The 20,873-nt window shown below is 36.2% G+C and overlaps 1 protein-coding gene across 1 annotated transcript in view; it reads left to right on the top strand.

Moving 5' to 3' along the window:
• The window catches only part of LSM12 (LSM12 homolog), a 29,052-nt gene extending 8,391 nt beyond the window's left edge, over nt 1-20,661 (top strand). Inside the window, exons 3-5 of the mRNA XM_051994814.1 lie at nt 14,465-14,574; nt 15,620-15,746; nt 18,939-20,661. Of these exons, the coding sequence (XP_051850774.1) occupies nt 14,465-14,574; nt 15,620-15,746; nt 18,939-19,031 (330 nt within the window). The 3' untranslated portion in view covers nt 19,032-20,661. The remainder of the gene's footprint in view (nt 1-14,464; nt 14,575-15,619; nt 15,747-18,938) is intronic.
• The last annotated feature ends 212 nt before the right edge of the window (nt 20,662-20,873 follow it).

Below are 20,873 nucleotides of genomic sequence, written 5' to 3'. Positions count from 1 at the left end.
AACGTAATAGTTTTTAAGTAGGGATGGGGGATAGGGGCAAGTATTAAGCATAGGATTTATACAATATATTTTCTCTGAACTAAATGTGATTTGCTAAATAATACCTCTTAGAGAAAACAGGAAATATTAATACCAGCATTTTGTCAGATATTTTAGAGGCTTTTTCCTTGAACGTTATTACCCACACTACCCTGGGTTTCATAATGAATCTAGTATGTGGTGAATTGCCAGTATGTATCATGGTAGTATTGTCAATTTCATCACAATCTTAGTGGATACCAAAAATAAACTTAAATTTCAGGATCATGTTATTAATATATTGAGTATTTACTAGGTAGTAGATACTTAACTCTTATTTAAAAAGAAAAGAACAGATGGTCCCTTCACTACTCGATAGAGACAAGAATCAATCAAAAAAACATTTCTAAAGCATCTTTGTGCCAGGCTCTGAGGATACAAAGACATAAATGAAACAATCACAGAGCTTCAGATCTACTGGAAAAGTAACATGTATATAGATAAGTATATACAAAGTAAATACAAGCTAACATGAGGTGATAGGCACTAGTAGTCAGAGTATTAGAGACTGCATGTAAGAATTTGAATTGAGCTTTGAAAGAAACTAGAGGTTTTTAAAGGTGAAAATGAGAGCAATGCATTCCAGTAGTGGAAGACAGTCTATATGCAATGCTATAGAATAGGAGGTACAGCATTGTGTACCAAAAAGCCTAGTTTGGCCATACGGAAAGACATTTAGAAGGGAGTAATATGTAGTGGTAAAGTACGAAGAGGAAGAGATTCCTTGAATGTTAAGAGTTAAAAGGGATTTTAGAGATTATCCAGTTCAACCCTCCCATTTTAGTATACATTCACCTGGTTAGTGAAGTATATTCTATGCATTTGGAACAGGCATGACTATAAACCAGTTTTCTAAGTTAGAGAAAACTTGAAGAATGGAAGGGGATTTGGAAAGTTAAATTTAGATTATTTGTGGGGAAATAGAACAAAATCTCTAAATAATCTAAAAACTTAATTTAAGCAAGGATTTCATTCTTCCCTTTGATATATTTTAATAGCACTGCCAGTAACCAATTTGCTTGATTCTGTTCCTCTTAGTTCCCTTTAGTCATTTGATTGCATCTGTTCACACAAGTGAGGAGACAATGCAAAGAATGTAGTTGACCATATCTTAACAAAGAAAAGATTCAACTCTAGTTGGCATGGAAAGTGAAAGAAATTTTATTTTTGAAAGGAGTTAATTTTTATGTTCATCTCTGATTCTGAGATTTGGTCACATTTAGGAAAGAAGTTGGCTTTAGTTGAGGATTACTACTTTCAAAATTTAAACAGATGGGAGGATAAAAATAATCTTAGTCCATTCTCGATGTTTATAGATTTGAGTGTGTTCCTAAAGTTGAAGTTTCTCTAGTTATTGGATTTTGATAAGTAGTATATGTCCATTGAGCTCTATTTCAGTGAAGTCAATATGAGGCACATGAACATCCCAACATATCTTGACCACCCATCCCTGGAACTGTGTCTGTGTTATGAAAATGGCACATTTACCATATACATTGTTAATGTGTGTATTTGGGAGAGGGTGGGGAAGAAGGGGAGTTCCAATCTTAATGAGCTTTATAATACTATGACTTTTTTTTTTGCCAAACAAATAAATTGTAATTTGAATTAGAAGTAGAAATAGAAATAGAAAAAAATAGTTTGAATTAAATTCATCTTCCTACTAAAGAATTAGTGGATAAGATACCAATTTTGGAGTCAGAAATGAATTATTAGTTATTGTGAGCTAACGTAGGGAATACAAATACAAAAGCAAAGACAGATATTGCTTTCTAAAAGCTTACATTTTAGTTAGTGATGGAGACAATGCACTTGGGAAGTAATGGCCATGAAGAGAAACTTTGATCCTAAAAGTTATGGTGAGTGGTGCTAGGAGGGTATAGATAGATATTATTTGGGATCACTTGAAGAACTGATTTGATAATGGTTGTAATGGGAAAGCCTGGAGGGATGAGGTTGGAAAGAATGAGGGGAAGAGCTTAGGCATCCAAAAGACAGGCTCAGAAAGGAGAGAATGAAGTCAAGCCTGTTGACTGGGGTTCTCCTGAAAGTGATTTTAGACACTCATAAAGCAGGAATAGGGCCTCAGGTGACAGTCCTTCTAGTGGTCAACTTTTTGGTCTCAGGACTCTTGTATTTAGAATTGAAGACCACCCCAAAGGATTTTTATGTGGGTTATATTGACATTACATTAAACATTAAAGTTTTTGCATAATTATGAAAATAGTTTTGACTTCACGGACCTTCTGAAAGGTTTTTGGGGATTTCCAGGATTCCCTGGACTATATTTTGAGAAACATTGCATGGTCTTTGAGGGGGCCAAGAAAGAGGGAGTGGAGAATGATTTGGTTTTATATCATATCTTTGATATTGTGTAATCATGGGCAAGTCATTTAATCTCTTCTAAACCTCAGTTTTTACCTTATCTATAATATTGGAACCATAATACCTGAGTATTGATTGTTGAGGCCAAATGAGAAAATATGTAAAATTGTCTAAAAAATGTCCGTTGTTATACTGCTAGGAATCAGTCTGAGCTGTGCAGCGGTTAAACCAGGATTGGGTTGGTCCATTAGCTCAGGAGTCAGTGAAAGGTTTATTTCCTGGGTGAAAACATTTAGTCAGTGGGAAGAAACTGGCCTGTAAGATACTGACAGGCATGTATTTCACCAGTGGGTGTGGCCGATCACGTGATGAGCCTAGTTGTAAGGTCATTGGGTCCTGTCTTTATACCAGGGAGGAACCTTAGGCGCATTTAGTTCAGCTTTCTCCTTCACATATGAGACAATTTAGCCTCTGGAGAATGAAAGGTCTTCTCCAAGGTCAGACATCTAGGAAAATCTTGGAACTGGCTTTTAAGTGCAGGTCCTTTTGAGAAGATTGAGGCCCAGGACCTAGTGATAGGCTTTGGCCATATGAGAGAGTCATAGCAGTCTTTCTCCTTGACAAAAGATAGCCTTTATGAGAAGAGATAATCTAGGGACCAGGAAGTGGTAAAGATGAAATAGATTTGGGAGAGCATTAGAAAGGAAAGGTTTTAACACTAAGGGAAAAGACAAGTTCTTCAGGGGAATCTACAGTTAACCAGGAGAAAAGGAATACTCCATAAGGTGGGAGCCATTGACTGGCAGGCTAATAGAGGAGTTTAGCACCCTGAAAGAATTAGCTAGAAGAAGGAGAAAGACACCAAGCCAGGCTAATAACCCGAAAGGGATTCAGCAAAGATGCCGTGGGTCATGAGCAGATTTATAGGGGAAATTTAACCTCATGGGTTTGACATAATTGGTTTCTGATTGGATGCAGTATGGTGGGGTTACCTAATATATTTCCAGAAGAGATAGAGCATAGAAGTACCCTGGACAGCAGTAAGCAAGTCTGAAAAGGGAAGAAGGTTGGGAGGGAAATCATGAGACCAGTTTAAAGATGTTGGGCTGAAGAGATGTGAGACTGTAAGGTGGAGCTGATCCTCAACAGTGCCCTTTCCTGCTTGCTTCATGGAGTAATCTTATTAGTACTTCCTCTGCCAACTCCCCCTCATGACCCAGTTCCTCATCACTTTTACTCCAAGTCCAACATGTTTCCACTCTTCTTGATTGTGCTGTTTTCCCATCTCCATTGTTAGAAGCATAACTCTGCATGTTACAGCACATATAAAAGATGTCAGTTTTAACCTGTTTATTATTCCCCATGGGATAAAGGCCAGTTGGATGGAAAAATGTGGTATGATAAAACAGCCAAGATAAAGACTTGTAGAGTGAAAAACTTGTTTCTGTCCTGGAGAATATGAATATTAAAAATTAAAATAAAAATTACTGTGTGCTGTGGTAGAAAGAATACTGGGTTGGAATACAAAAAATTTGCGTTTAGTAAAAAATTTGCCACAAATTATTCACTTTGTGATCATTTAGTTTTTGAACAAGAGAATCTTTTAGGTCCTATTTTTTTTAAAAAGGGGAAAAACTCTGGTTGGCAGAAACTATAGTCACCTGTCCTTGTGACTCTTCCTTTTCCCAAAATTGTGGGAATTAAATGTTATAGTTAGTTGGTTCCATACTTCAGAAATGCTATTCTTTTCCCTAATTCTAATGTGACTAGGCGTGTCTTCAGAGCCTTAGACATAGTGAACATTTTTTGAGGTTTTAACTATAATATAGTTATATAATTTGTATAATTGAGCTTCCCTTCTGTCCCCTCATAATTTGATCATTTTCATGCTTATCTTAGAACCTTTGGAAGGTACTAACATAAGATTAATTGGTTTCTTCTGGAAAATTGGCTAAAATTGGTAGAGAAGAAAAAGTTCTTGGCTAAAAGTTGGATTTGAATCATTTGTATATTCCCTTCAATTGTTCCAGGCTACCCTTTGATCTTTTTGTATGTTTTAGCATCAGCTTGTTGATTTATAATCATACTTCAACTTGGTTGCCAGCCTAGTTTTCACTCTTGCAGGTTTACATGATTGAACAATGCTTGATTTCAATGGTAGATGAAATAAGAAATGACCCTTGCATACAGCAGGTCCATAAATTTAAGCAGAGAGATATGTTTTCAACATCAGGTACAAATGCTTTTTATTTGACAACCACTAATTTATGTTTTAACCACTAATCAAAGCTTTTAAAGCTAATTATAACATAAAGTTTTTCTTTTAAGCTATGTGAAAAAGCAACTTTGTTTATAAAATATTTGTGGCCTAGCTGATTGTATCTTGGATTTGGTTGTTTATTGCATTATGAAAATATGATAGTGTTTAGATGTACTTATCATATAGAAAGTTTGAAGATTAGTTTTTAGTGGGGGAGGTAATGGTTATATACCCTCATATTTTAAAGCATCTTTCCTGCCCAAATCACTCATGTTTACATATTCTCTTCATAGCATTCCTGGAAGGCTAAGAAGAGGTGAGTGAGATCCTTTTGTAGAGAAACAAGGTCTAGGGAAGTTAAGTGACTTGTTTAAAATATCCTGATTAATGAAGGAGCTAGTCCTCAAGCCACATTTCCTGACTCCTAGCTCTCCACTTAAATGGCTAGCACCCTAGTTCAGACCCTTTTCCTTTGTCTCCTGTATTATGGCAACAGCCTTCTGATCAGACTCCTGTCTTCTAGTTTCTTCCCTCTTAGTTCTATTCTCCACATCATTATCTACACAGATGCCAGAATATTATAAAGCATGAATCTGACCATATAATTCCCTGTTTTAGAAACTTTCATTGTCTCCACATTACCTTCAGGATAAAAAAGATACCTTAATGTGGCAGTGAAAGTGTTTTATAATCTGGTTGCAGTCTTTTTTTTTTTTTTTTTTTACTATCTATGAGGGTTAATTAACAAACAAATATTTCAGTATACAAAGAACAAAAAGAAGCTCTAGTTTTGGTTTGGTTTTTGAAAAGTATATTAAATTATACACTAAAAAGAAAATTGTCCCGTTTTTCTCTCCTAAGCTTTTTTTTTTGGAAGTATTTTAATATTTTAATAGATTTTTTTGTTTGTTTTTGCATCTCTTAATGCTCACTAATTTAGTGTTGCTCCTTTCTTCACTTTATAAGAAGGCTAGTTAAGCAGAAGATATCAACATACTGACCATGTCTGAAAATGTAGATCTCATTTGCAGCCAACTTTTCAGCCTTTTTGCATATTGTTCCTTATTCCATATAAGCCAAAGTAGCCCCCAAACTTTGTATTTTATTTGCATGCCTTTGCACAGGCTGTGTATCTCCCATGCTTGGAATTTACTCTTCTTGCTTCCATTTAAGAAATGTTAGCTAAATTTATTGAAAGCTTAGTTAAACTCTACTTTGGTATTTGAAACCTTGTCTGATTGCTTAAGTTCCTAGTCCCTTTCTCTGAAACTACCATGAATTTACTTTGTTTTGTCAGAGAGATTGTATGACATAGAAAATAGAGTCAGCCTGACCTCAGATTTAGGAAGCTCTGATTTTCTGTCAATTCTGACTGAGGGACTGGGCAGACCATTTAATTTCTCAGTGTTTCAATTTATTCTTTTAGGGCTAAATTGGAGAGAAGACTGATCTACTGTGATAGAGGAAAGTCTTTACCAGTAGTTTCCTCCACTTACCACAAGACTGGTCCTCCCTAAAAATGTATATACTTATATGTATGCATATTGTGTTGCTTAATGGTCCTTGAGGGAAGAATGGTTTTATTTGTTGTAATATCTGGCACATAGTAGGTATTTAATAATGCTTATTCATAGATTCTTGTCTCTGTCCTCTCTCTGCCTTTACATAGGCTGTCTCTCATTCTTGGAATTTACTTTTTTTTAAAATTTCTACATTTTAGAGTCCTTTGCTTTTTAAATTTTTATTATTTTTATTTTTGAGGTTAAGCTCATATGCCACTTCCCTAGTAATTTGGGACTTTTTATTTCTTCAAATTAATATGTATACCTTTGCTTTCTTGTTTGTATTTCTCCTCTGCTCCACTCAGTAGAATTAATATACATTTCTAGAGGATAGGGAGGGACCATTTATTTTATAATAAGTATGATAACAAACAAAACACCTTTCTCTAGTTAGTAAAACGCTTAATAACACTTGTTAACCACCTTTCTAGTTAGTGTGGCTAGTTAGTGTGGCTGATACCATATGTATAATGGGCTTAGATACCTTGAGAATGGGGGTCAGATACCAAATCAGACATATAGTCTGAGACCCTGTTACTACTAATGTAAATGCAGATGGCATTAGCACTTAGTTCACAGCATTGTAGTTAGGGCCAAAGGAGATGTCAAGAACTTTATAATCCTTAAATGTTTGTAGCCAAAACAGATTTCTGGTACAAATGGAAATATGTACCATTTTCTGACTAAACTCATCAAAATGGAGTTCTTGGGCCTTCTCCACTCTGGTGTCATTAGAAAATAATTTAGTCAAATGGACACCTTTCCTCTTAGTAATTAATTAATGTGATCTGTTACCCTCACAGCATTCCTATGCATTCCCCTTTTTATAGAAGAATCTGAGGCATGGAAAGAGGAGGGGAACCCTGAATGCTAATATAGTTAATGACCAAAACAAATTATTACTGTTTTTTTTTTTACAAAGTTGTTAGTAGATTTTTCAGTGAGAACAAAACAACCTTTCTGATCAAAAAGGTTGTATTATTAAAAACTACTTTACTAGTTAAGTGCATGCTCAGTTTATAAGGTTGGTAGAAATGCAAAAGAACATGTAGAACAAGATGACTGAAAGTGGCACTGAAGAGCTGACATTTTTGAGACACTTAAAAAAGGAATTTTGTAGGAAAAAAAATTAGAATAGAGCAGTGGCGAATAACTAAAGCCCTAAGCTATGTGAAAATAGAGTTTGATGTCTAAAAAGATTGTGAGATTTTTAGATCTGTTGAATGAGTCCCTTGAGATCCTGAATGTTGTAAACTTGGAGCAATAGACAGAACTCTTCTCTGAATTGAAACAGATATTGAGGTGGACTCCATCCTGTACTCTCTTTAGTCGCCCTAAGTTTTTTTTTTTTTTTTTTTTTGAGTTATAGCAACTCTTAGAGAGGTGTGGTGACTTCTGGTGTCTTTATCTAAGGACAGCTGGTTGCAAGTCTTAGAACATAGTGAAAGAGAAGGAGCTGAATTTCTTCTGTGGTTCCGAATTCACACTCAACATGTTTCCTTTGGGATGGCCCCTCTTTCTTTGAACTGTGAAGTCTCTGGTTTCCTTGAAGCATAATGAGATTGTACATCCAGACCTGGCGTGACCTTTGAAGCCAACTGCTTCAACCCTTTTATTTTAGAATGAACCCAGAAAATTAAGGGACTCGAAGTTCAAGTTGTTAAAGGCAATAAGTGTCTAGGAACAGCATTTCCACTATGACCCTTTGCCTCCAAATCTGGTTACCTTTCCACTTTGCCGTTCTGTTTGCCTTCCCATTACATCTGGACTGCTGAAATCATTTAGTCATCAATTACTGACCAACTTTCAAAACATATTTCTAGGGATATGTCTTTTGTTGTTTTCTTTTCTCCTAATTACTGAATGGAACAAGAAATTGTTCTATTAGTTTTATAGGGATTGCGTGTGACTTGAATCTTGAATATTAAAATGCCTGGTATCAAGTTCCTGCTCTCTCTTTGCTACTAAAAGAAGGGTTGGTTAGCAGAAAAGGAAGAAGATTCTTAAATGGTTTCTTAGGGACGCCTGCAAAATGAAAGAAAACTTTAGGTTCAAGTGTTTAGGGAGTAACTGCAATTAAGCTGTATTCTGCCAGTAACAAATATTTTACATTTCTCAAGTTGCTAGGCCCATAGTGCTCATTTTCTGAAGTTGACTGCATCTTTTATGTGGATACTATTTAGGACGTGACATAAGCCAGAAGATTGGCATTGAAAAACATGCGAAATACCGGTCATAGAATCCTGATCCATGTTGTGTTCTAGAAAGTATAATGGGTTCTGGAGTTAGAGTGTTCTCAATTGTACAGTGAGAAGGATGCCCTGGATGACCTTTCTCATCCAGTTCTAATCTATGATACTGTGATCTGGGTTCAAATCCCAGATCCGACACTTTGTAACTTTTGGCAAGTTATTTAACTTCTTTGAGCCTCTTGTTTCCTCATCTGTAACGTGAAGGTGGTAGACTAGATAATCTCCCAAAGTCTCTTCTAGTTTTATGTCTGTGATGCTTGCCTTATGAAGTTTTAACTAAATCATTTAATTTTTCTTCTAAAAACAAGAGTTTCTCTTTTTCAAGTCAGTTTGGCAATATATCTTAAAAGTTAAGCTAATGAACTGAGGAAATCATATAGGTATATTTCATAGTAAAATCCTGAATCTATAAACACAAAAATTAGGCAGTGATTATTTGATTTGTAATAGGTTTTGTTTACAACTTATTTGACACAATTTATTTTTACTAATTTTTTTTTTGTTTTGTGAATTTAACAAATATCAACACACATAAATATTTATATTTACAAGAAAAACCCAATATAAAAAAAGGATTGTATGTGAAATTTTGACTATTGCATACCACTTAGTAAATTTATTTAATAATATTAAATTTAATGTAATTTTACCAACATTTGCTTATCTTTGTTTTTCTGAACTATCTTTACTTTTCTTTATTTTTTTATTTTTATCATTTTTTTATCACTCTCACTGCTGCCTCTCAAAAAAGCCTTCCATTGTAACAAACCAAGTATAGCCACACAAAACAGATTAACTTATTGTTTCTCTCTGATAACATATGCTTCATTTAATCTCTGCATTCAGTCATCTCTCTGCTAAAAGGTGGAAGTGTATCATTGGTCATTAGTTTTCTGTAGTCCCAATTGTTCATTGCATTAATCAGTTATTACATTTTTCAAAGTTTTTTTTTATGCTACTATAGTCTTTGAATACATTTTTCTTGTTATTAGTTCACACAAGTCTTCAAAGGTTTTTCAATCTCTCCCTTTTTTCATTTCTTATGATGCAGTACTCAGGTACAATTTTTCAAGAACATATTATTTAAAAGCTCTGTTTGTGTAGTAATGTTTACAACAGTTTCATTCTTGGGAAACAAATTTTTTTTCCTGCCTAAATATTTTCTTGCCCCTCGGTCATTGTTGTTGAACTCTAAATAGTAAAAATGCATTCCACCATAGCAGTATTAATAGTAATCCTTTCAGTTATATTAGAGGAGAAGGAAGTCAATTAAAACAGGTTATAGAACAGGCTGCTAGAGGTTTCTGAATTGACATCTGCTCCTCCTGTTGCCCATAGTATTATTTTAGCTGGTGATCAGAAAGAGGATTGATTTGCAGCCATAAGGTGAAAGGAAATCTCTTCCCAATTTAACATTATTTGGGTGGTAAATACTTCAAGAGATTGATATTGAATCTTAGTATCTGTTTCCTTTATAAAATGAGGCCAGAGTAGATAATCTGCCTCCAAGTTTTCTTCCAGTTCTTTGATACCTTTGTATTATTTGAATTAATAGAAGGAAACTTGTTGGAATAAGTCCAGGTATCTTGAAAGTCAATAAAGTTTTCTGATGATGAGCATATGGCTCCAGAAATGTTCAGTCAATAAGCATTTAATTAATATATACTATATGCTAGGCATTAAGTTGCTGTGGAGATACAAAGACAAAAATTAGAGTCTCTGCCGGTTTTGAAAGAAATTGGGAATTCTAAGAGATGAAGGTAAAGGTAAGGAAGAAGTGCATTATAGCATAGAAATGGGAGATGCACTGTTTTATTGTAGAGGAACAGTCCAGTTTTACTGAAGCGTAGAGTGCCAGTAGGGAAATAAAGTCAAATAAGATTATAAAGGTATTTTGGGGTCAGATTGTGAAGGATTTAAAGATAAAGTAAAGGAGTTTTCTTTTGATCCTAGAGATAATGGGAATCTATTAGAGTTTATTGTGTTTTAGTTTAGTTGTGTTTAGTTGTGTTTAGTTTAGGAGTGTACCTGTGCTTTAGGAAAATCATAATAGTAGCTTTTGGGTGGTATTGGAATCTTTACAAACTGCTAACTCATTAGAGTTGATAGATTATTGATCTGATCTTACAAGAAGATGTTTTGGGCCAGAACCTGAAACAAGGTACTAAATAGAACTAATTAATACAGTGCTTGTGTTTACACCTTTACTCATTGGAGTTCACAAGTATGTGAGATTCTCAAGGCCAGGCAATCGTAGAAAGAAGAAACAGGGTCATTAAGACACTCCTCCAAAACAAAAGAAAGGGGGAGCCATGTTAACCCTAGAGAACTTCTAAATTTAATTCTCGATACCATTAATTTTTTAATCTTTGATAAAGATACACTGGCTCCAGCAGACAGGTTTTATAACCCATCAGAAGAGCTGTGTCCAGTGCGAGCAGCTCCACTATCCTTAGATAATCACCAGGTGATGTGGAGAGATCCAGAAAGTGGTGAATGGAAGGGACCAGAGAGGCTAACTGCTTGGGGGAAAGAGTTTGCTTGTATCTCTACAAGTGGAGAAGGAATCAGATGGGTGCCAACGAGCCATATTCGCCTTGTCCATCACAAAGAGATGGAGCAGACCCTTGAAATGAAGGAGAAAACCCAAGGCCGGGGGGGGGGGGGCGTGAATTGGAGTGGGAAGAGACTTATGGCAGAGGGAGACCAATTAGGAGCTATTTTATTAGTCAACACAAGAAGTGACAATGACCTGAATTAGGAAAGTTGCAGTATAAGAAGAAAGAAGGGAGTGAACATAATATTGTACAGGTAGAAATGACAAGACAATCAGTAAAACATGTATAGGTCGGGTTAGGGTGAGTTAGAAATTGAAGAAAATACTGAAATACTGAGTCTGGCTGACTGGAGGATTGGTGGGACTCTCAAAAGAAATAGGGAAATTAGGATGAGTGAATTTAGCAGAGAAGATAATGACACCCATGAGATATCCATTTGAAGATAGGAGATTAAAGCTCAGGGGAGAGACTAGGGTTGGATATATAGATCTGGGAGTCTTCTGTATAGAGATAATAATTAAACACAGGGGAGCCTCTGATGTCAGAGAGAGAGCAATCAGATAAGTAGGAGAGAACAAGAAAGTGTGTTCCAGGAGGAGAGTGTGTTCAATAATGTCAAATGCTGCAGAAAAGTTAAGAAAAAGGACTAAGAAGAGGCCATCTGAGCGGGCAAAAAGATCATTAGTGATTTTGGAGACAGCACATGCTGTCTTCTGCCAGCTAATGTGGTGCTCACGTTTTCAGTTGATTGTTCAAGTCAGAAGAAGGAAAGGGATGAGAACTGAGTTATAGACAAAGTTATGCCAATGAATATAGACAGGTTTAGACTTTTGAATTTGAAAGGAGATAAAAATTCCAGGTCAAGTAGAATGAGAGGATTATAGTTAAATTTTTTTTTTTTTTAAATTGTAGCTAGCAGTGGATCTGGAGAGACTGAAGATGGAAGTGGGGGGACAATCTGCCTGATAATTGAGATTGGGAAAACAAAAATAAGCCCAAATCCTTAACCCATAATGAGTTGATTTCTAATGGTTCTTCTATGGACCCCATTACCTATCAGTATATAGGATGAATTCAAATCTGAGCACTAGAAAAGAGTAGAGGTTATTTAGTCAGAACTTTGCTTAAAGTCTCACACATATTTTCTTTTTTCTTTAAAAGTATAGTTTGCATCTAGTTTGTCAGAATGCTATTAATGTCAAATCTAAAGCACTTATTGAGATTTAAATTCAATTTATCTATTTCCTGATAGATATTTAAAAAACTCATTTTGCCACTCCCCTTCACCTCCAAAACATCCTTTCTTATATTTTGAAATTTGTCTACTCTTCACTTAGCCTTTGCTTCATTTGACTAAATTGACAAAAGTTTATTAATAGAGATTTTTTTTTTTTTGCTAGCATTCTTAAAAACATGTTTGGGATAGAATCTCTGAAAAGGGTTGGTTTTAGTGGTTTCAAGCTGCTAACTCATATCCCCACACTACATACATACTCAAATTATACAGTCAGCATAATCTTATCAGAAACAGCTTTCATCTGGTCCAGTATTGGGTGATTTTGTTTTTCTGCAGTAAACATTTTTGAAGGAAGTTTGGACTGTTGAAAATGAGAGACTGGATTCTGCTTGCTAATGTGGTAGACATCTGTATAGTCATTCTTCCCTCCCTTCCCTCCTTTCTTCTAGCTATTCTGGGATCTCATTAGGGAGCCCTACTATGCTACTTTTGCAGACCTTAATTCTTTCCATTCATGGTCTTTATTCTTTTTTTTCTTGGAATCTTCTGTTTCTAAGAGGCAAGTTGGAAAGTCCAGCAGAATGGATTTCCCCCTCTATGAAGAGGGTTGTCTTAGCGACTGAAGACTATTTTGCTGTTGCTGAAAATATTCTACCAGAATCTCTTTCATAGAAATTGTTTCAGAAGCCATGAGCCTTTCTTGCTGCTGTTTTTGCCAAGGCCCTATGGAGTAATGTCTGCCTTATTTGCTTGTTTCTTTAAAGCTACTTTCTATTGGGTCAAAAACAGCACAAAAAGACTTGAAAAGATATGTATAGTATTGCAAGTCTTTGACTACTATAGTATTTGTCCTTTTTTCTTCCCTATTTCTTTCAACTTGAAATGCTATGCATGTACCCAAATCAGCAAGTCAAGGAATAGCAAGTTTTTTTGACAGAACTTCCCTTGCTCTGAATTGTAATAAATTGCCTTTGAGACTCAGGTAGCATGTGTGGGGGTGGGGGTAGACAGGGGACAGGGACACTGGTTCTTGAAACCTGAGGGTGAATGTTTTCTTTAGGGATCTCCATGTCAGCCTTAACTTTTTTGTGTGTGTTTTTGCTATGAAGAATTAGATATTTTAGGGTTTTTTTTTTTTTAACTCTTCTTATTGTGCAAGAGTTGTACTTTTGAAGAAAGACTGAGACTGCAATAATGAAATTGTATTCACAAGTGTAATTTATGTTATTTGAAGATTCTAATCTCTGAGGCACTCTGTGCACAATGCAGCTACAGCATCCTCTGTCTTTTAAGAAGTTGACATTCTGGAGATGAAAAGAAACAAGCCTTATAGGTTTATTAATATCAGTAATTATTAGTATCAGTACAGTTAACTATTGCTTAGCCATGTTAATGGAAAGGAAAAAGCATTTATTAAGTATGTAGTATGTGCCAAGTGCTTAAGTCCTTTATAAATATGAAGAGGAATAGTGAAGGGAGTAATGCAAAATCAGAAATAAGCCAAAATTGTTTTTTAAAACAGGCTTTTTCTTGGCAGACTTTCCAGATGTATTTTGACTTATTAAAGTGAGTTTTTGCACCTTTGAGACTTGGCACTACACTGGCTGATAGTATGAAAATGGGACCAAAAATATTTTTGGTATTTAGGGAAAGTTATTCTTGGATTGAAAATAGGGAAATTCATATATTGATAAAAGCTGCCCCAAGAGGTCATAATCTGTACAATGTATTGTTTCTTATCTAAGTTTCTGTTCCATCACAAGACAAACGGGGTATAGAAAAAATGGAGTTCAAGCTTTTTTATTGTTGAGGAATTTTTGTTTGTTTTATAAATCAACATTTCTAACAATTTCGTGGGCTCAGATTTCCTTCATGCAAACACAAGTTATGGAGTTGGCCAAAAGGGGACTTCATAGGTTACAATTTTTACACCTGAAGGTTATTGTATTGTTACACTACATGTTAAGAATCAGAATTAGAAAAGCAACTAATATTTCTGGCTTAAGCATGAGGATATTTTTGTTTTCTTCTCTGCAAGGTTGCCTGCTTGGTTTTCTTTGTTGGGAGAGAAAGACCACCTAAGTCAATCTTTTTTAGCCTTGTTTTAACTTAAGTTCAGCATGTTAATTGCCTCTAGTGAGGAGAACTGAACCAAACGTCTTCCTAAATTTTTTCTTCTTTCTGTTTCTCAGCTTGCCAGCAAAGCTCGAACAGAGAAAGAGGAGAAGCTGAGCCAGGCCTATGCAATTAGTGCTGGTGTCTCTCTGGAGGGACAACAGCTTTTCCAGACCATTCATAAGACGTAAGTGGTTGCTGGAGGGGAGTGGGTGGAGGCTAGTGTCTTTTCTGTTTCTTTGCTCTTTCTCAGAGGTGATCTTTGTCAAATGCTTAACCATACCATCTGTTTGCAGTCTTTTAGGTTAGCTGAACTTAAAAGACAGGGTCTTGTGACCCACAGGTCAGAATCTGGGGATCTGAGCTTTTTCTTTTCTATCTCCATGGTGCCTTTCCTTAAAAAAATAAAAGAAGCTTTGCTTTTTAATTTTTTCCTTAAAGCATAATAACTCCTCTCATTATTTTCTCTTTATAAGTAGTGGAGGAGTATAGATTTTGCTGTCATTGTTCAATTGAGGGGAATACCCTTGTTACTGCTCCACAAGACCTTTTGCCATAGCAGAAGTCATTTGACATTCCACTAGGTCCCTGTTGAAAAAATGAAAATACTACACCTTCTCCCTTCATGCTATCTTCACCTGCCCCTTTTAAATGCCAGGGCTTGAACTCAAGCTGGCATCACTGTTGTCATGAGTCATTTACAGGTATGTGAAGGAGCCTCATGTGACTCTGGTCTATTGTCCAGCCATTTGATACATAAGAGGGGACAGGTGACAGGTCAGATGACCAAATTAAAGTTTATCAAGATATGAGGTTGTAGCTCTTTTGTTATGAGAGGAATAGTCTCCCTCCAGGACTCCCTGGACTACTAAATTGGATCCAGTAGCTCAAGTCTAGTTTTTGTTTGAATCTGAGCTTGGTTTGGAGTTCTGAATCTACAACATCAAGCAAGTGAGTCTCTCTGGGGAACACAATTTTCTAACACTCTTGACGTCACTCAGACTGTAGAGTGGCTTTCCCGAGCCTCACTTTTGTTTGTTTGGTGTTACCTTCGTTTATTTTAATGTATAGTGATGAGCAAGTATTCAATAGCCATCCTTTTCTTTACGTTTTTGTAGCTGGTACTCTGATATCTCTTGGGCCCATTCCTTTAGGGTGTTGTTCTTGGGAGTAGAGAATGGTATACTTGACAATGAAATGGGATTTCACCTTTTCTCTTCTTCCTCTCCTAGCATTAAGGACTGTAAATGGCAAGAAAAAAACATTGTAGTAATGGAAGAAGTTGTTATTGCACCTCCCTATCAAGTGGAAAACTGTAAAGGCAAAGAAGGGAGTGCACTGAGCCACGTACGAAAAATAGTAAGTACAAGGAATATGACTCTGGATGGAGGATGATTCCTCAGCATTCGTTTTCCTACTTCATGACAGAATCATGTAGTAAAATAGCAACTGCTGCTTTTGCATGTTTCTTTGCACGTCCTGCTACTTAAGATCAACATCTTGTTATGCCTTTTACTTTCACGCCACAGATTCTTTATAAACATCCAGGGTGAGTAGCAGCTCATAAGGGGTTCAGTAAGAACCTTTGTGTCGAAGAGAATTCTTTGTCTCCTCAACTAGCTCTACAGTATCCACTGTTGTAGAACTGGGATCAGACCATTTGCCATTAAACCTATCTTCATCCATTCATTTATTTATTCAGTCAGTGTTTGTGGCTGCTGTGTGCAATGCTCTGTGCTAGCTGTTTGTGGAGATGCAGAAGGAAGATCCCTATTTTACAGTCTTTACAAAGCTTATTGTTTAGTAAAGGAGATCAGATGTGTACACAAATAATTATAATATAGGACATGATAGAATAAATAACTAGAAATGTGAATGAAGTGCTGTAGAAATTTACAATTCCGAGATAGGAGATTATGGCCAGCTGGAGAAGTCAGGGAAGAAGAGTGAGGAACTAAATAGTCAAAGTCACCCTGGCTTACAATTTTAGTGTCCTCTTGAATGTTTTTTGTACACTCAATCCACATACATGTAATCTGTTGCCAAGTGTTGTTTCTACCTATACAACATCTCTTATATATTTTTCTTTTTTTCCGCTCATGCAATTACCACTCATGTCTAGTTCTCTATCAGCTCGTGTCTGGTCTAGTGCAAAAGTGCCTTTTGTTTGATCTCCCTGCTTCACATCTCTTGACTCTAGTCCATACTTCATTTGGCTGTCAAAATAATTTTCCTAAAGAGCAAGTAAAACCATACCAGCACTTTGTGTAATAAGTCCCACAGTATTCATTCCTATTATTTCCAGGATCAAATATAAAATCCATTATTTTGACTTTTGAAACCATTTATAATCTGACCACTTCCTATCTTTCAGTCTTTTTTTATACTTTACTCCTTTCTACTGATTCTGTGATTCAGTTATAGTCACTTCTGCTGTAACACTTGTTTTAAAAACATAAATTTGTGCCAATGGGACTGATGTATTAGGGAGCATTTTGAGCATAACTCAGAATTTGAATTTGTTTGTATATGAGAAATAGCAAGAATGAGGAAAACTGCACTTCATAATTACTCACAGGCTGCAACCCTTCTAATTCCCACTTCCTCAGACAAGCACCAGGTGTTTCAAGGTATAGTATTATATTTATTGTATATCTTCCGGTGCACTAGGAATTGTGGGTAGAGAAGAACTGGTCCTTAATCTTTTCATGCTCCAATCATTTGCCATGGCCTTTGGGTCATTCCCCACCTCCAATTTGATTTTTGTCTTGCTAATCTTGTAAGAATGCAGCAGCTGGAGGCTAAGAACAACTGGAGACCATTGGTGCTATCACTATTATAGTATTCTTGTATTTCTTAACCATTTAATATATCTAAAATTGAACTGCCATTTTTATTAGGTTTCTATCCTTTTATTATGGATCACTGACAAAGTTTTTGAGTTTTATCCCATAGTGCCCTAAAACCATTTTCCCTGTAAGCCTTGTAGTTTTTTTATTGTTCCAAGTTTTCATAATGCAATGCTTTTTGGGACCACATGTCGAGTTATAGCAGAATTGATTGTACAGTAGACTACTGTTGCTCATACTCAACACTCCATTTCTTGACTCTTGCCTTTTTAACTAGAATCATCATCTCTTCTTCCTGGTTTCCTGGCTGAAATCCTGTCCTCTGCAAGAGGCCTTCCTGGACCATTCTATTTATGCTGTACATATGTTATATGAATGTAGTTATCTGCATGTTGTCTCCTTCACTAGGAATATAAGTTTCTTGGGATTAGGGACCCTCTTTCATCTTTCTTTGGATCCCAGTACTTAGTATAATGCCTGACATATAGTAAATGCTTAATAAATCCTTGTTGACCAAGTAAGGCTACTAGCCCTTTTGGAGTAAGGCTATTAGCCCTTTTGGAGTAAGGCTGTGTCCTCTTTATTTGGAATGGTCAGTATTAATTGCTAACTCATAGATATTAGAGTAATTCTTTCATATACTATCATATTAGTTTTCTTACTGGTCTCCCCTTTCCCCTGCTTTCTAATCCAAACTGAATTATATGGTGAGTAATTTTCCTAATATAGTTGATCACTTTCTTAAAAATTTCAGTGGCTTTCCATTGCCAGTTCAATGAAATCTAAACTTTATCCTGCTATTCAAGACTTTCTAGTCTTAGCTCTTAAGAGTATTTTTAAAAATATACTTTGCTTGATTCAAATTGTGCTACTGTTTCCCTGAATATATCCTCCCTACTTCCTTCCAAAAACTACTCCTGGTCCATGTTCCAGGGGAAATAATCGTTTTCTCCTTAGTTATCTCATACTTTGTATCTCTCCTCTGTACTTATACATTATCTCATCTAGTCTATATTTTAGTTTGTCTACCTGTCATCTTCTGTGCTATTTAGAATCCACAGGAAATAAGCCTGTATCTGTCAGTGCCTAACACAGAGCCTTGCACAGAGTCACCTGCATAATAAATGTCTGTTAATTGAAATGAACAGTCAGCATTGTTCTAAGTCATATTCTTTTGCTTCCTGAATTGACACTGTTACTTTGGTGTGTGTGTGGGGTACAGAATATTGAGGAAGACCTGGATTGGTGGTAAGACGTTTTAGTCACTGCTATGCTATGTCTTGACCTAAGATAAGTACCCAACTTCTCTGATTGAGGCCATGCTGTTTATAAGTCCCTCCTTAGGAGGTCAAATAAAATACTGGATATAAAAAATCGTAATAGTACAAGACACTGCTCACTCTTGAGCATCTATAGTAGTAATAGTGGCAATGAGAGCATGCTGTTCCCCCTTTGGGGGATGACCTCCCCAAATTTCAAAAGCTTATAGATTCAAGTTCTTTTCCATGAAATTGCATATTGGAATTGCACTGAATGTTTCCCCTCTTTCCTGCTCATCTTTGGGTTAAAGGGAGGCAAAAATGAATACATCTGATTAAAACAGTGGCTGACAAGTCCAGTATGGGCAGCAACAGTATTTAAGCTGAATCTGTGAGAGGTATTTCCTCTTTCCATCCTCTTCCTTATTGCTGGTTTCTTGCAGGTTGAGAAACATTTTAGAGATGTGGAAAGCCAAAAGGTAATGCAGCGTTCACAAGCACAGCAGACACAGAAGGAGGCCGCTCTGTCATCCTGAGTCCCCACACCCCGCACACTTGGGGGACTCTTTCAACATCCAGCAGAGGAGGGAGGCGACATTGGCGTCTTCATCGGAGGCAGGCCGGGGGAGGGGAGGGAATTCCTTTATTTCCCGTTAGCTCTTTTTAATGAAGAGCTAACAATTCCAAACCTTAGACTTGAACAAAAAACAACAAAAGAACGAGAGAATAATTTAAAAGTTGAATCATTACTTGACTAACAGACTTGTTTTGTCTACCATGTTTTTTTTTTTTTTTTTTTCTTTTTTCTCTCCTGGAACAGTCATCTTGTTAATTTTATTTTTGAAAATACTCTGTACCCTTCCTTCTTTGTCCTTTCACCCTTGACTTTTTTCTCTTACTCTATTCCCTGCCATTCTGTTTTTATAAGTGGTTATACTTGCCTTCTGAGCAAATGGGAGAAACTTTGACATCTTCCGTTCTGAAATAAAAATAACAAGCTGACTGTGATATTTGTGTTGAGGCCAGAACAGCAAATAGGTGCCTCACTTTAATTTTTTTTTTTGCACAGGGCATGGCTTGAATTAGTTTTATTTTTCTTATCTTTAAATATATATATGAAAATATATATTAAAATGTTCTCTAAATATTTTCTGCTTCTTGCAGGTCTCTATATTAGATCATGGCCCAATCCACCTCTATCCCCCACCCTCCCCATCCCCCCTCCGTAAATCCCTCTCTGCCACAAAAAAAAAAAAAAAAAAATGCCCCTTAGCAAAGTAACCAACTTGGCCTAGTCCCAGAATCTCTTGCCAGCTTTTGAAGTGTTGGGTATTTGTAGATGAAATGCAGGGTTTGAGGGAAGGAGGATTCATGGTATCTTACCTTTTAAAGTATGTGTATTCTAGCTGTTTACTTGGGCTGGAATTTCTCATGTGTCCTGAAACTGTAAAATTCTCTCCCTTTATCCTACTTCATGGTACTAGAAATAAATCTCAACATTCCCTGGTAGACTGGAGATACAGCTGTTGATTCTCTTGTCCTCTGCAAGGATCATCTTGCATGGCATATTTCATCTCCTGCTTGAATGGCAAACTCTTCCAAGTGACCTGGGATAATATATGCCTCTTGTCCCTATCTCATTCCACCCTATATTATCCTTACCCTTCTGGTTTCTCTCTTACTGACTTTGCAAATTTTCTGGTCCAGGAATATCTTGAGTAATTTCCAGATTCCCTTTTTCTTTCTCTTTACTATTTGATGACAGTTTGGGCTCAGCAAATAGTCTAAAAACCCAGGTGTTTCTGGAATTTAGCCCATCACTTTGCCTGGCTATGGTTAATCTGGTGAGAATTAACTATCACTCCTTTTCTCATGTGCCTCAGGGTAATGATATTAGGATGTGTGCTGTCATTTTTCCATCAGGCACAGAGTGGGTTGTGCATAGCCTCCATGAAACTGGCTAGAATCTGGGAGTGAAACTAGTTTGTTTAAAAAAAAAAAAAAAAAAAAAAAAAAAGGCCATGATCTTTTCCCTTCTTTCCCCTCTTTTTTTTTTTTTTTAAAATAAATGGATCAAAACTAAATAATTCAAGCCCTGCCTTCAAAAATAATTTTTTTTTAGTATTGTTTAGCAAAAACAATAAAACCCAAATTTTTTAACCATCAGCTATGTCTCAGTGGGTTTGCGTGTGCCATGGGGTTAGGGAGGGGATTGGAGTGAAGGGGATTTAACAATGTAGAGAGGCCCCCTTTGTTTCTTTCCCTAGAATTTCCCTAGAATCTTTCTGGATATTCTGGTACATAATGTTTGGTTATAAGAAGAAAGTGATTTGAGAACATTTCACAAGTTTATTATGTATATATACACACAAGTATAG

Source organism: Antechinus flavipes, chromosome 4 (assembly GCF_016432865.1).
Source record: "Antechinus flavipes isolate AdamAnt ecotype Samford, QLD, Australia chromosome 4, AdamAnt_v2, whole genome shotgun sequence".
Taxonomy (NCBI): Eukaryota; Metazoa; Chordata; class Mammalia; order Dasyuromorphia; family Dasyuridae; genus Antechinus; species Antechinus flavipes.
Note: the sequence above shows the minus strand (reverse complement) of the source record. Positions and strands in the feature narration are given on the sequence as shown.